This window comes from Ylistrum balloti, unplaced genomic scaffold (genome assembly GCF_031769215.1).
Source record: "Ylistrum balloti isolate Yb309-2 unplaced genomic scaffold, AGI_CSIRO_Ybal_v1 Utg369820, whole genome shotgun sequence".
Classification (NCBI taxonomy): domain Eukaryota; kingdom Metazoa; phylum Mollusca; class Bivalvia; order Pectinida; family Pectinidae; genus Ylistrum; species Ylistrum balloti.
The window spans coordinates 769,725-784,948 of record NW_026781988.1 but is presented as its reverse complement, the minus strand read 5'-3'; the positions used below and the strand labels follow the sequence as shown (position 1 = coordinate 784,948).

Here is a 15,224-nt window from a genome sequence, read left to right as displayed (position 1 = left end):
AAAAAAACTCTTTGGATATTTTACCCATGGGAACCCCATCTAGAATACATACATACTAGCAATACACAAAGAGAGATTAAATACATCTATATACAGAGGGCGGTAACAGAATTTGTCCAGCAATTACATGAGGAAGTCTTAAATTACAAGTAGAGAAAAATACACAATATGCAACAGAAATTTACATAATATATAACAAATTTTATCTATATCCAGAAAAAAAAATATGAAATAAAAATCCACAAATCACAAACGACTTGCGTTTTGAGACAAGATTGGACCCTGAAATTTGTATTTTCTATTACAAACTTGACATGACAATGCAGCATTTTACCATACATAGCACTATGGCATCACTTCCAGATTAATGTATATACCTACATTTATTTCTACCTGGGTCGTCAATTTCATGTGAACAAAACATATGGACAGATTTAAAGCATGGCAACAATATCATGGCAAAACTCTTTTCTAAAAGTGTCTTTTGATCAGCCAAATAATGCAGAAATTCACTGTCTTCCATTCTATCTACTACAAAAGACAGGAAATTCCACTGCTTCTTTCCTATGGCTTTCAAAGAAATCTTTTATCTTTCTTTCCATATATAACTTTGAGTCCAGAAAGTAACAAACATATTTCATACTCAGGCATCACCTACACCTTTAGTACCTTGGCCAAATAAAAATCCTGATTAATTTTGTGTTTGGGCCATGAAACTGTTGCCTTCAATACAAAAGCTGATGATGGTTACAGCAATGTTTAGATGACAATGCGATGACAATTCAATGACACACTATTTCACTACTATATTACTACATTGACATTTGTGACTAAAACCAATGGCAATCAATCAACATGGTAATATATTAACATGACACTGTACAAACAGTTACCCCCAAAGGGGCCCCAATATAAATCTTACAATATCTTAATAATTGTATGTATATATATAGGTATACTACTACGAACAGTTGCCCCCAAGAGGGCCTCTGTCCTATAAGTCTTACGATATCTTCATAAGATCTTATGTATACCACTACAACAAGGTATATTAAATATTACAATTTATCAACATCATCATAATAAAACAATCATTTTTCCTTGACAAAGTATATAAAAACATATGTACATACATGTTCAGACGCCACTGGTTCAATATCTCTCACTGTGACGTCATACGACGTAAACCACAGTAGGCTATTATGGTAGAGATTTGTATCATAACTTGTCTGTACAGCATCAATCAGGCGATTATTGTTTATAACACCAAGTGACCAAATGTTAACAAACCCTTCATTACAGTAGGCCCATAAATGGTAAATTCCGATGCGTATATAACATTATGCATGAACTGCTTGCGTAATTTTAAAAAACCTAGATCTGAAATGGTTTCAGTGACATGACATGACTGATAAGTTTGATACATCAATTATGGTACAAATCTCAACCGAGCGGTCTGCTTACAGGAAACCAGATCCACCATTCACAATACTCACACAAAATCACATCAAACACTCATGTATAAGTGAAGGGATGAAGAGTAACAAATCAGCTGTATTGGTTTAGATACAATAAACAGGTGTAATCACATATCATTAAATATTCATTACTTAAATGGTTTTTACTTTTTTTTTTTTAATTTCACTTTCTTGTAGTTTTTTTTATTTCTATATGTATAGATATAATATTTTTTCTTCATTTCTATACCTTGCATCACCAATCCTGATCAACACAACAGATATCTATAATATTGTCTCCCTTTAATTCTACATAATCAACCATTAATTAGTTTTTTTGTCAAGTTCATCCAGGTAAAACAGTTTTAAACAGCAGTATATACATAAATATTTGAAATAGATTAAATTCAAAAAAATATCTTAAGTACCACCTGATGTTAAGTAATAAAGTTATTCATGCAATCTAGATTTCTGTACAATACGGAATCTCATAGATCATATCCTACAAACTCAGCGCATAGACTCGACAAATCTTGTAGATCAAGGCGATACCTATCATTGTTGACCTGTTCCTGCGAGTTGTTACGAATTTAGAAGCTTCTTTGACCTCTAAGTATAGGATATGGTCTGTGAGATAGATAAAATGATATTGCTTTACATTTCAACTGGTTTTCAAAAACATGCCATAAAAACTTCATGAGGAAGAACTCTTTGTCTGTATGTATAAGTTAAGCAAATATTAGGGTTACTATATCATTCAACCCAACAGCAGATAATTATTCAATAACTTGCAAAATTTCACTGCAAATATTGACTGAATTTTCATACATGACCAAAAAAAAAGGAAAAGATATTTAAAAATCCATAAAATTTATCAAACCAGACTATGTACATCATTTTTACAAATAAAACAATAAGAATCTTGTTATGTCTGTGATGTATAACAATGGTAACTACACAACAGATGTAGCCATAGCAACTACCAGGTCTACAACAATACGCCGAGAGACAGACAGCCTTAAACGTGGTTAACATGTTCTTAGGGTAAAAAAAGGACCTCCTCCAGTATATATCATTGTAAATAATTTGACCTCCCCCAGTATATGACTGTAAATAATTCGACCTTCCGCGGTATATATGACTATAAATAATTTTACCTCCCCAGTATATATCATAGTAAATAACCTACCCAGTAGATAATACTGAAGGTTTAATGGTGTAATGGCTGTATCTGTTGCTGCCCATGGCAACAGTTGCTATGGCCACCACTACAATCACAGGATCATGATATTTAAAGAGACAAAATCATTATTGCTATCTGACTGAACGTCGGGTAAACAACCAATGTTGTTTTTACCTGACTACAGGTTACAAAATCCATAGTTAAACTTAACAGATTTTAATAAACAAAGTTTTGCACAATCTGGGAGAATTTCACACAGGCACATCAAAATAAAAAGTCTGCACAACCAAAAAATAAGATTCGTCCCAAAACCTCCCAGTTCATCATCACTCATTCTACCTCAGAACAATGTGGTGTAAAACTGCTGTGTTTGACCAGCTAACTGGTCTAAAGTTTTCTTCTTCGTCTAGCTTTGACTACAACATTACACGAACAAACTGATTGCTCTTTCATTAGAAATTAAAAAAAATTGTATAAAAAAAAAATTTTAACATATCCTTAAAGTAATTTTGCGTATTTCAAAAATATTTTAGAATAAACCCTAAATGGCCAACTCTAAAATTAGCACTCCATTTTAAGCCTATAAATCATTGCTTCTTATGTCAGATTAAAATAGTGATGTCATTGGTATATGGCAGGGTTTAAACAGTCTGCTTGCAGTAGATTAAACTTAAAAAGGTCTTTTATTGCTGGTTAAAACTCATATTGAACACAACTTCTGAACTTAAAAGAAACAAAGGCAGGCAGAAGTGAAAAACAACCGTAACAAAATGATTAAATTCCTGCATAATGTACAAACAAACATCAGTGGTAAAGTTCTTCTTTATGTACATTTCTTATCGCAAAGTTTCAACAAATCAAAAATAAGAAAAAATTACTTAAAATCAGCAAATAAAACTCAAAATATACACATACATGACAAAAGAATATACAAAATGAGGTTTGGAAGGTCACAATCGGCGAAAATTATTACAAGATGGAAGCAAAATCTTCTAATCTAATGAATAAGGCAAAAATAAAGAGAAAAATGCAGTTATCATATATATATATTTGGGTTTTATGTGTTAAAATGTATACAAATTATTATGATGTGATCAATTTATAACAATTAACAGAAAAAGTGCCCTTCGGTAAAATGCTCAGGCGCTGATGATAAAACTGGTCACATTCACTAGAGATGAAATGTAAAAATGGAATAATTTAGAACACAAAATAATGTAAGACAATTCAAATAAAACATGACCTGTGTACCTTCCATTTACTCAAAAAATTAAGATCGAGATATAAAAATGGTCTTCTAAAATAGCTGTTCACAGCCTCCAGGGGACAGATCAACCATCCCTCTGATGCCAAACTTGTCTGCGATAAAATGCTTTTGTTTGTTATTTAGTCTGAAATAAGAAAAAAAAAGTTGTCAATTTCATAACAAACTAATCATCATAAAGAACGTCAGAAGAATTGAATGTCATTAATATTGATCTGTGTAAAATGTCAGTGTGAAGGATACATGTCTTACCTGCATCGACTTGGGTTTTAGTGGTAACCATTCTGGAAGTTTGTGGCTATAAGCTGACCCTGAAATATGTACAAATACATTACTTATTCGAGAAACCAGTTTCCAATTCTATACTCTAACTAAAGGCAATCACCTTCCCTACAGATGAATATAAAGTTGCTAGGGTATGTTTTCTAATATTGATGATTTAATAGCTGTTTATGGTTCATTTTATCTAAACTCCGTCCTTAGGGCATCACAGCTGGGAAGATGGATCAGTCTTAAAGGGCAAACTCACCATACAAATATTCATGATTACACGGACAAGAAAATCTATCATCGATAAAAGAAAATTTATTGAATGGATGGAAATATACTTCAATGAACCTGGTTTAATTAAGTTTCTTATCTGTCATGTGAAAGGCACTCCTATCAAGATTAAGAAAAAGAAAGTAAAGATTTGCGACCATGTTGCAGTAAGTTACTCATCAGTTAGGATGTAAAATATTTAAGATGCACCTGATGGGATAATCATCTTTTGACAATAAATCCTGGTGGAATAACATGATCCTTATGTTGATATAAATTGTACTTAAGGAGGTATGCCACCTAACTGCTAATTATCAGAGTTATCTGCCTCAAACTTTATGAAATGTTAGCATGGTCATTCTTGTCTTTTCATAACTGTGATATCAAAATGTGGAGTACATAGTTAAAGTATTATAAAGTCAGAATTTAGTAACGAGCTGTCTTGAAAAATACAAGTTGTTCATAGTTAACATTAAAATGTAAAGTGACCCTGTAGGAAAGCAAAGTTTAATGTTCAAATGTCAGGTGACCTGTACATGGTGCAAGTGAGGAAAGGGGAAAAACCCTGGGCAAGGACAGTGACAGAGAGAGTGAAAGAAACTGCAAGAATATGTACAGTTTTACAATCAATCACAGTTTTCTTACTGGGAAGGATACTCACAGCTAGGTTGTGGCCAAAGCTTGATGGCTGGGGACTGGTGGCCTGAATATAGCTAAGACCATCCTGGCTGTACAGGTCGCATGGTCCAGGGCTGTTGGCTAGCGGGATGCCGCGACTGCTGGTGGCGGGAGAGGTAGCAGTGGGGAAGGCTTGTTGTTGTCCAAGGTTATTTATCACAGCTGCAAACAAAATTAACATGCAAGGTCAAGGGTCAGTGTCGATGTTCCTATGGACTGAAAACACTGAAAAGAAACCATTATCAAACAGAAGGTCAAGGTCATGTTGCTTGTATTCCAGATGATATAGTTGTTGTTAGGTCGTGGTAATAAAACAAGAACATACTTGTGTGTTCCAGGTCCAAGTCCAGTTAGGATTGTGAAGCACTAAGTGTATAAATGATTCCTATAACACATGTCTACAGTTAAACAAGCTGCCTAAATGGCTGATGTCAAACATTCAGTGCATTTGTGGTACAACATTGTGAAGTATGGTAAGACAGTATGGAAAAGAAGATAATAAAGGGAATTATAGAAATATGACCTTATCAGTGAGAAGCTGGAGAACTCACATAGATATCACTACAGGATTCAGGCCAAAAAAGAGTTCAACATGAGGTAGAAAAACCAGGACGACAAAAAGTTCAACACGAGGAAGAAAAACCAAAGATGTAACAGAGATGCATTAAAAGAGATATATGAGACAGTTGACAAAACAGAAACAAGAAAGGCTGCAGTCTACGTGAGAATGAAGATGTCAGTATACAAATGAGGCAAGGGAGATAACCACTTACAACCTTACAGTACACTTATACAAAGAGCCAACTAATGTTTCTAGTTTCATGTACAGAAGTTAATTAATTTCTTTTTTTATTTGATATTGTATTTGAAAGTTAGCAGGTAAACAAAGCAATCAATCACTGTGTCCTATTGTGAGTTAGCATGTCTGTCAAAAAGCCTTTTATAGCTCTCGTTGTTTGATCGATATGTTTGCTGACTCCCTAAATCATTGGTGCACTCTGGTCTGTCCAAGCAACAAAAAATGTCATTTTCAATTACTGAACATTCAAAAATATAATGTTCTCTTATGGCTGTGGCAGGGAATACCAGGCCCACTACCATGAAAGACTAGATTGTATTCTGTTGATGGCCAATTCTAACGGCTTTCATTGCTGTTCTCCTGGGAACCATTTAACAGTGCTACATGCCTAGGGCCACCATAATTGTAATCAAAAATAAACTTTTGAAATCAAAATGGCAAATAATCAGCATTTTAATTACCCTGAGGTACACCTTTCTACAGAACATTCAACCCAACACATTAATAGTCATTTTTAAAAAAAAATATGAATTCTTTATTTTGAGGTGATAAAAAGTAAATTGAAGAACCAAATCCTGCTCTACATATGTAAATGAACTTTCTGACCTCATATGCAAAATAATTGCAATCAAAATCAGAGAGAGGTTAATATACTTGGACATTAACAACCCTTGTTTTTTATGATTTCTAGGTTTGGGAGATACCTAAAATAATTAAACTAGAAGGTCTGCTTTATGGAATTAATTGATTAGAGTGAAAACACTAAAAGGCAGAGGGAATAGATTTGGAATACAACAGGCAGATTATTATCAGCTGTGTAGTATGATTTTAATTATGTTTTTAATTGTCTGAAAATATGTTCAGCAACATTTTCTTTCCAATACAGAATCAACATGTTTACTGCTAATAAGACAATATCTCCATTGATTAAAATCAACCTGGCAATAATCCCATATATATCTTCTTACCCAGTAAAGTTATATATGGATCTATTTCATCGTCCTGTACTAATGATTTAAAACTGATGTGAAATAGCCTCCTAGCTACAGGACTAGATCTTGTCGTGTTAACATAATGTAGGTTTGTGGGTTAAAATATCATGGTGTCTGGGATCATATTTACATAATGTAGAATTGCGAATAAGATAAAATTTATATGTTTTGTGGTGAATATGTTTTAATGAACTTATTTTGTGTTGAAAAATACAGCCACCTAAATTGCTTATTGTCCTATCCTTGTCTAGTTTTGACAGCTGTCCTATCCGTGTCTAGGTTTGAAAGTTGTCCTATCCGTGTCTAGTTTTGACAGTTGTCCTATCCTGTCTAGTTTCGACAGTCGTCCTATCCTTGTCTAGTTTTGAAACTTGTCCTATCCATGTCTAGTTTTGATATTTGTCCCATCTTTGTCTAGTTTTGACAGTTGTCCTATCCTTGTCTAGTTTTGACAGTTTGTCCTATCCGTGTCTAGTTTTGACAGTTGTCCTATCCTTGTCTAGTTTTGACAGTTTGTCCTATCCGTGTCTAGTTTTGATAGTTGACATATTCTTGTCTAGTTTTGACAGTTGACATATTCTTGTCTAGTTTTGACAGTTGTCCTATCGGTGTCTAGTTTTGACAGTTGTCCTATCCTTGTCTAGTTTTGACAGTTTGTCCTATCTGAGTCTAGTTTTGATAGTTGACATATTTTTGTCTAGTTTTGACAGTTGTCCTATCCGAATCTAGATTTGACAGTTGACATATTCTTGTCTAGTTTTGACAGTTGTCCTATCCGTGTCTAGTTTTGACAGTTTGTCCTATCCGAGTCTAGTTTTGATAGTTGACATATTCTTGTCTAGTTTTGACAGTTGTCCTATCCGTGTCTAGATTTGACAGTTGTCCTATCCGTGTCTAGTTTTGACAGTTGTCCTATCTGTGTCTAGTTTTGACAGGTGTCCTATCCGTTTCTAGATTTGACAGTTGTCCTATCCGTGTCTAGTTTTGACAGGTGTCCTATCTGAGTCTAGTTTTGATAGCTGACATATTCTTGTCTGGTTTTGACAGTTGTCCTATCCGTGTCTAGTTTTGACAGTTGCCCTATCTGAGTCTACTTTTGAAAGTCATTTTGTCATCATGTTTATATATAGTTGTACTTTTGTATTAATGTTGTATAACTTTGTTAGTTGAGCTGTTTTTGTCTAGCAGATAGATCTAGTAGACACCGACAATATTTTGGTCCAGTATTGTTAGAGATCCAAGCACAGAGAATCCAGTTCCCACTGAGACACCAATCACTGTGTCCTTCCCACTAAAGTATAATAACAGCACATAGCTGACACACATCAATTTGAAATAAACCCTAAGCCTTTCCCACTGGAGTGGGCGTCACTTTCCTTGATGAGCTGGGCATGGTATACCCTACATACCCTTCCATTAGTGTCAGGATGTGGCTGATAGCAGATGCTTTATTTAAGTCTATTTAACAAACACAACTCCGACGACACAAATATTCACCGATGTATTTTCTCCTCTGTTACTCTTCTGAATCAGAAGAAAGACAATTTAGAATTTGCTTTCATTTCACTTTTTGTTTTGGAAGCAGAAACTGAATGGATAGCAGATGGGAATGCATATACTCACAGGCACCAAATTTCCAATTTCTAATCTTGTTTTGATCACAAGTCACATAGCCATTTTAATAATTGATGGACAGAGTACCAAATTACAAGGAAATGCAAGGAAAATTCTATCAACACGGGACAATTTCAATGTATTTGGTATTGTGGGTAACCATTGGTGGTGGCCATCAGGTCAAAGTCCAAGTCTCGTGCAATAAACAGAACTGATGAACGTCAAAATAATGAAATGTAATGACATCACACAGCTATCAGAAAGTTTGTCGGTTAGAATAGGAAATAAGAACAATATGTTAAACTATTAAATCAAGAATATCTACATAGAAATCTTTGAAGTTTAGCACAAAAAGTAATCTTACATATATGTATATTTCCTTCTACTGAGTATAAATGTTGATGTGTACAACCTTTACATTTTGTCTGGCTCCTTAGACATGTTTGTAAACTATAATATTGATATCATTTCAACCATCAATAGGCTACCCCACAGACATCAGTTAAACACCAAGACCTCTCTGATATCAAACATTATACAATGCTGACAACTAGTTTCTATGGATTGTTCTCCTATACAACAACTTTCTGTTATTAAGAATTTCTGAGTTGAACTTACTTCCTGTTAACTAAGGGATGTTTTAATACTGGAGAACTTCCAGTTTAGAAGAGGGATGCTTGGGAGCTACACTACTTCTTGCTTATATCGGTGCTGGACTACTTCCTGTTTACTGAGGGATATTGCAGTGCTGGACTACTTCCTGTTTACTGAGGGATATTGCAGTGCTGGACTACTTCCTGTTTACTGAGGGATATTGCAGTGTTACACTACTTCCTGTTTACTGAGGGATATTGCAGTGCTGGACTACTTCGTGTTAACTGAGGGATATTGCAGTGCTGCACTACTTCCTGTTAACTGAGGAATATTGCAGTGCTGGACTACTGACTGTTTACTGAGGGATCTTGCGGTGCAGGACTATATCCTGTTTACTGAGGGATATTGCAGTGCTGGACTACATCCTGTTTACTGAGGGATATTGCGGTGCAGGACTATATCCTGTTTACTGAGGGATATTGCAGTGCTGGACTACATCCTGTTTACTGAGGGATATTTTAGTGCTGGACTACTTCCTGTTTACTGAGGGATATTGCAGTGCTGGACTGCTTCCTGTTAACTGAGGGATATTGCAGTGCTGCACTACTTCCTGTTAATTGAGGGATATTGCAGTGCTGGACTACTTCCTGTTTACTGTGGGATAATGCAGTGTTACACTACATCCTGTTTACTGAAAGACATTGCAGTGTTACACTACTTCCTGTTTACTGAGGGATATTGCAGTGTTACACTACTTCCTGTTTACTGAGGGACATTGCAGTGTTACACTACTTCCTGTTTACTGAGGGACATTGCAGTGTTACACTACTTCCTGTTTACTGAAAGACAGTGCAGTGCTGGACTACTTCCAGTTTACTGAGAGATATTGCAGTGTCACACTACTGCCTGTTTACTGAGGGACATTGCAGTGTTACACTACTTCCTGTTTACTGAGGGACATTGCAGTGTTACACTACTTCCTGTTTACTGAGGGACATTGCAGTGTTACACTACTTCCTGTTTACTGAAAGACAGTGCAGTGCTGGACTACTTCCAGTTTACTGAGAGATATTGCAGTGTCACACTACTTCCTGTTTACTGAGGGACATTGCAGTGTTACACTACTTCCTGTTTACTGAGGGACATTGCAGTGTTACACTACTTCCTGTTTACTGAAAGACATTGCAGTGCTGGACTACTTCCTGTTTACTGAGGGATATTGCAGTGCTGGACTGCTTCCTGTTAACTGAGGGATATTGCAGTGCTGCACTACTTCCTGTTAACTGAGGGATATTGCAGTGCTGGACTACTTCCTGTTTGCTGAAAGACATTGCAGTGTTACACTACTTCCTGTTTACTGAGGGACATTGCAGTGTTACACTACTTCCTGTTTACTGAGGGACATTGCAGTGTTACACTACTTCCTGTTTACTGAGGGATATTGCAGTGTTACACTACTTCCTGTTTACTGAGGGACATTGCAGTGTTACACTACTTCCTGTTTACTAGAGGATTGCTGAAGTGTTGAACTTATTCCTATTTTCTTAAGGTTCTCAGTGTTTTAACACTTCCTGTATGCGAAGAGATCTCTACGTATTGGTCAACTTGCTGTTTACAACTGATGTCTCAGTGATGGACTATTTTCTCTTTACTAAAGGACTATTTCCTGTTAACCAGAGGATGTCTGACATTTTGCTGTTGACCAGGAGATATCTTTGTTGAACTACTTCCTGGTTACCAACAGATATTTAAATGTAAGACAACTTTCAGTTACCAGGAAATATATATGTTAATATGTCTTTGGGGTAACTTAAAGAAGGATCTTTAACAATATTAATGTCATTTACGAAAAGTAAACCTGACCCACAATTTGTTTCAATGATTTTGAATTTGTCATAAAATGGTATCCAAGACAAATTAGCAAAAAGTTGTACACATTGATAAAAATGTTCTATTAGGGAATAGGTACACAAGCTTCTCCAAGGTCAAAGACATGACTATCTCCAAGGTCAAGGATAAGGTAAATATTGTTTAGTATCAGAAAAAGGTATGTAGCACATTAATGGCTTTCTGCGTTACACAGTAGTTGTTTAGTACCTGCAGTAATTACCATATATAGTAAACAGATGGAATTGTGTAAAATCATGGTTAGTGATTCGCTGCAGAACAGATTTCAGGACTTAAAGGAAAACAGCTACAGAATCAACTGGTGTGCAACAGAATGGATAGCCTTCCATCGCGACACAAGACCACCAATCTTTCAGGGTAAATCTGTCAATGACAGTAGCAAATATGCTCATTTGGACATAAGCTCAGCTCAAATGTCAAACTGATAACCATTAAATTGACTGTAAAACTGATGTGGTTTTAGACTTTTACTCTAGGTGGTTTAAGTGGAGGTTGGTGGCTTGTGAGCGCTGGAGGGGTGTGTGCCTATCACCATGGTGACCAGTGTCCTTAATGACCGGAGTGAAGCTTGTGTACAGTGCTGTACATCACACAACTATGCACGTCTATTACGTGCCACTACTTGACTACATAGCAAACACGGAGGTGTGAGGCCTCGACGAACCTTGTGTGGACTGGGTGGACTTGACCACGACCTGGTAGGGTTGTGTCCTTCCGTCGGTATGCATTTGTATGCATCTGTTAGTCAATGCTTTCCCTCCTACACCTTCAAGGGAAATGTTGGGTTTTAGTTAAGTGGTGCCCATCTTAAATACCAGCTACATAGAACCACCTTTTGGATGTTTGTAAATGCTGCTAGGCCGCAAATGGCTCCATATTGTTATAAAGTCTTGTGGTACAATTCACCATATATATATATATATATAACAAGTATTCCAAGAAACTATTTTTGTCCTCTGATAAGTGTCTTTACCAGGACCACCCTTCCATTGTCTACTAAGTATATACGGTGAGGAACACATCAGTCTTTCCCAACACTCACTCTTTATAGTCACTGCCTGATCAATACTCCTGTTACCCCTATAGTCAGTGAAATCTCTATATCACACCAGGTTTTTGGGTCATGATTCTCTCTTACTTCTCCCGAACATGTCTAATCTGTATTGAACACTACAAACTGTCCTATCTATCTTCAGAGCTAATCCAGTTTTCTATTTATTCTTCTCCAAGCATCCAATTTTGTTAGTTACTCTCCCCTACCTTCATATATCTGCGGGCCTCTACAATGTTTATAATTAAATATTGTTATAAATTGATCCAATTTTCCCCCCCTGCTTAGCATTGTTGGTGTTCTGGAGATGTTTCATGAGCAACACTTAATTAACCCTGTCTTCCCTTTGTCCTGTAGTTTCAGCTGAGGTAAGCAAGGAAATGCTACTATTTTGGTAAAATCTCTACAGAGAAAGTAGAAGAAATCCAATGTTTTGGAGAGAATGAATGACTCATGCACAAATCAACTGTTTCCTTACTGATGATAGGTGTTTAAAATCGATGGTGACGAGGTCACACCATCAGATTTACAGCGTTATCAAATCATGCTTTTAGTGTTTTACAGAAAAGACTAAATTTTGTAAACAGAACGATAATTCTAGTCAGTTCAGAAATAAAAAAAAACAGATGGTTTTAAGTCACATAATTTACAGTGATGAACACATAGGATGGTAGACACTGCAACACATGCATCAGGATGTCTGCAGCCACATCTTAACCTTTCCGCCCTAACAGATATTCTGTCATGGGGCTATCATTGGAAAAAGTATCCACATATGCAAAGTAAGCAGAATATTATTTTCAAACTACTTTTTTTTTCAAATAAGAAATATTTGTTAATGGATGTGAATTTTTGCTTCATTTCAGAAATGGATAATTTTTTTCTGCCTGAATGTTTGATAAAGTAGAAACAAGAGTTAATTTGGATCAGACTCAAAATTCACTAATGAACTACAAGCAAGAAAGAAATGGTTTACAGACTGCTGATGTAAATTGTCCGCGTCACCCAAGTGATAATGGTGAGGGGATCTAGGAAAAATGTGTCTGAAGCTGAAGTGAATTATAACCACCACCATAAACAGAACTATAACACGTCATAGGAATGGGTTATGTCATTGGCATGGGCAATAACATGTCAGCAGAATGGGTTATGTCATTGGTATGGGCAATAACATGTCAGCTGAATGGGTTATGTCATTGGTATGGGCAATAACATATCAGAGGAATGGGTTATGTCATTGGTATGGGCAATAACATGTCAGCTGAATGGGTTATGTCATTGGTATGGGCAATAACATGTCAGCTGAATGGGTTATGTCATTGGTATGGGCAATAACATGTCAGCTTGGTATGGGCAATAACATGTCAGCTGAATGGGTTATGTCATTGGTATGGGCAATAACATGTCAGCTGAATGGGTTATGTCATTGGTATGGGCAATAACACATCAGAGGAATGGGTTATGTCATTGGTATGGGCAATAACATGTCAGCTGAATGGGTTATGTCATTGGTATGGGCAATAACACATCAGCTGAATGGGTTATGTCATTGGTATGGGCAATAACACATCAGAGGAATGGGTTATGTCATTGGTATGGGCAATAACATGTCAGCTGAATGGGTTATGTCATTGGTATGGGCAATAACACATCAGCTGAATGGGTTATGTCATTGGTATGGGCAATAACACATCAGCTGAATGGGTTACACATGTCAGCTGAATGGGTTATGTCATTGGTATGGGCAATAACATGTCAGCTGAATGGGTTATGTCATTGGTATGGGCAATAACACATCAGAGGAATGGGTTTGTCATTGATATGGGCAATAACACATCAGCATATTTATATATTGGCCATATAGGAGAGGACTTAATGTCATTTATAGATGTTAATGTCTCATATAAGAGCTGCTGACATCATGTTGGAAAAGGGTTGATGTCATGTAGGGATTTAGCGTCCTGTTGGGGAGGAGTTATTAATGTCAGACATTAGGAGGGGCTAACCCCATGAAGGGGAAGTGGAGTTAGTGTCATTCAGGGACAACGTATGTCATGTAAGGGAAGTAGAAAATGTTATTTAGAGGATCAGCTGATGTCTTGAAGGGATAACATAACTGTCATGCTGGGGAAGAGTCACTGCCATGCAGGCATTGATGTCACATATGGAAGGAACTGATGTAATGTAAAGAGGCAGAGTTAATATCATGAAGAGGAGCAGGTAAGGCAAAGGTGAGGAATGAATGGCAAAAGAAGGGTATTTAATGAGGAAGGAGTTGTTGTCATATAGGAAGGAGTTGATGTCATATAGGAAGGAGTTGATGTCAGGTAAGAAGGAGCTGATGTCATATAGGAAGGAGTTGATGTCAGGTAAGAAGGAGCTGATGTCATATAGGAAGGAGTTGATGTCAGGTAATAAGGAGCTGATGTCAGGTAGGAAGGAGTTGATGTCAGGTAAGAAGGAGTTGGTGTCAGGTAAGAAGGAGCTGATGTCAGGTAGGGAGGTGCCGATATTCAAGGGGGAGAGGGTAGTTTGTTAAATGGGGGAAGCCAATGTCATCTGATGGAGATGTTGAAATCACATTAGGAAGGGGTTATATGAAGGGAACAAGTCAATGACATATAGACGAGGGACAATATATTATGAGGGGAGGGAGTTGATGTCATGTAGAGCTAAAGTTGTATCGAGATACTGATGTCATACTGGGGAGGAGCTATTGTCATATGGCAGTAGAGTATCATTGTAAGACCAAGGTCAATCAGACCCATTGACAGCTTGTAGTAATAAGGGGGCTCACATTCTAATGTCACTTCATCTTAAATTTCCTAACATATGTAACTACACTGGCATCAACAGTATTAAGGTATTATGTTTAAAACATCTCTGTGATATCAACATCAATGACCACATGACAACTGTGGTATCAAGCACAGTGACACCACATTACAATGTCATCAACAATATATGTAGCCACCTCGTCTACCTACGTCGTACTTACCGGAGAGCCTTTCACCCCTCAGGTTCCACATTAAACTCTCCATTCCATTTAAACTGACCAGTCCATTGTGGTCTGTAGGGGTGAAAGGAGGAGAGGAGGTCAACAAAGGTCAAAAATGTTACAAAGTTAAGTGTCCTTGATATGTA

General features: G+C 36.6%; 1 protein-coding gene across 1 annotated transcript in view; it reads right to left on the bottom strand.

Annotated features, from left to right (window-relative positions):
• Window positions 1–4,173: 4,173 nt before the first annotated feature.
• LOC132545019 (RNA-binding protein Musashi homolog 2-like) overlaps window positions 4,174–15,224 on the bottom strand; it is a 120,619-nt gene continuing 109,568 nt past the window's right edge. The window contains exons 14-17 of the mRNA XM_060208683.1: window positions 15,079–15,150; window positions 11,694–11,795; window positions 5,106–5,284; window positions 4,174–4,215 (exon numbers count right to left, since the gene is read on the bottom strand). Coding sequence (XP_060064666.1) covers window positions 4,174–4,215; window positions 5,106–5,284; window positions 11,694–11,795; window positions 15,079–15,150 — 395 coding nt within the window. The remainder of the gene's footprint in view (window positions 4,216–5,105; window positions 5,285–11,693; window positions 11,796–15,078; window positions 15,151–15,224) is intronic.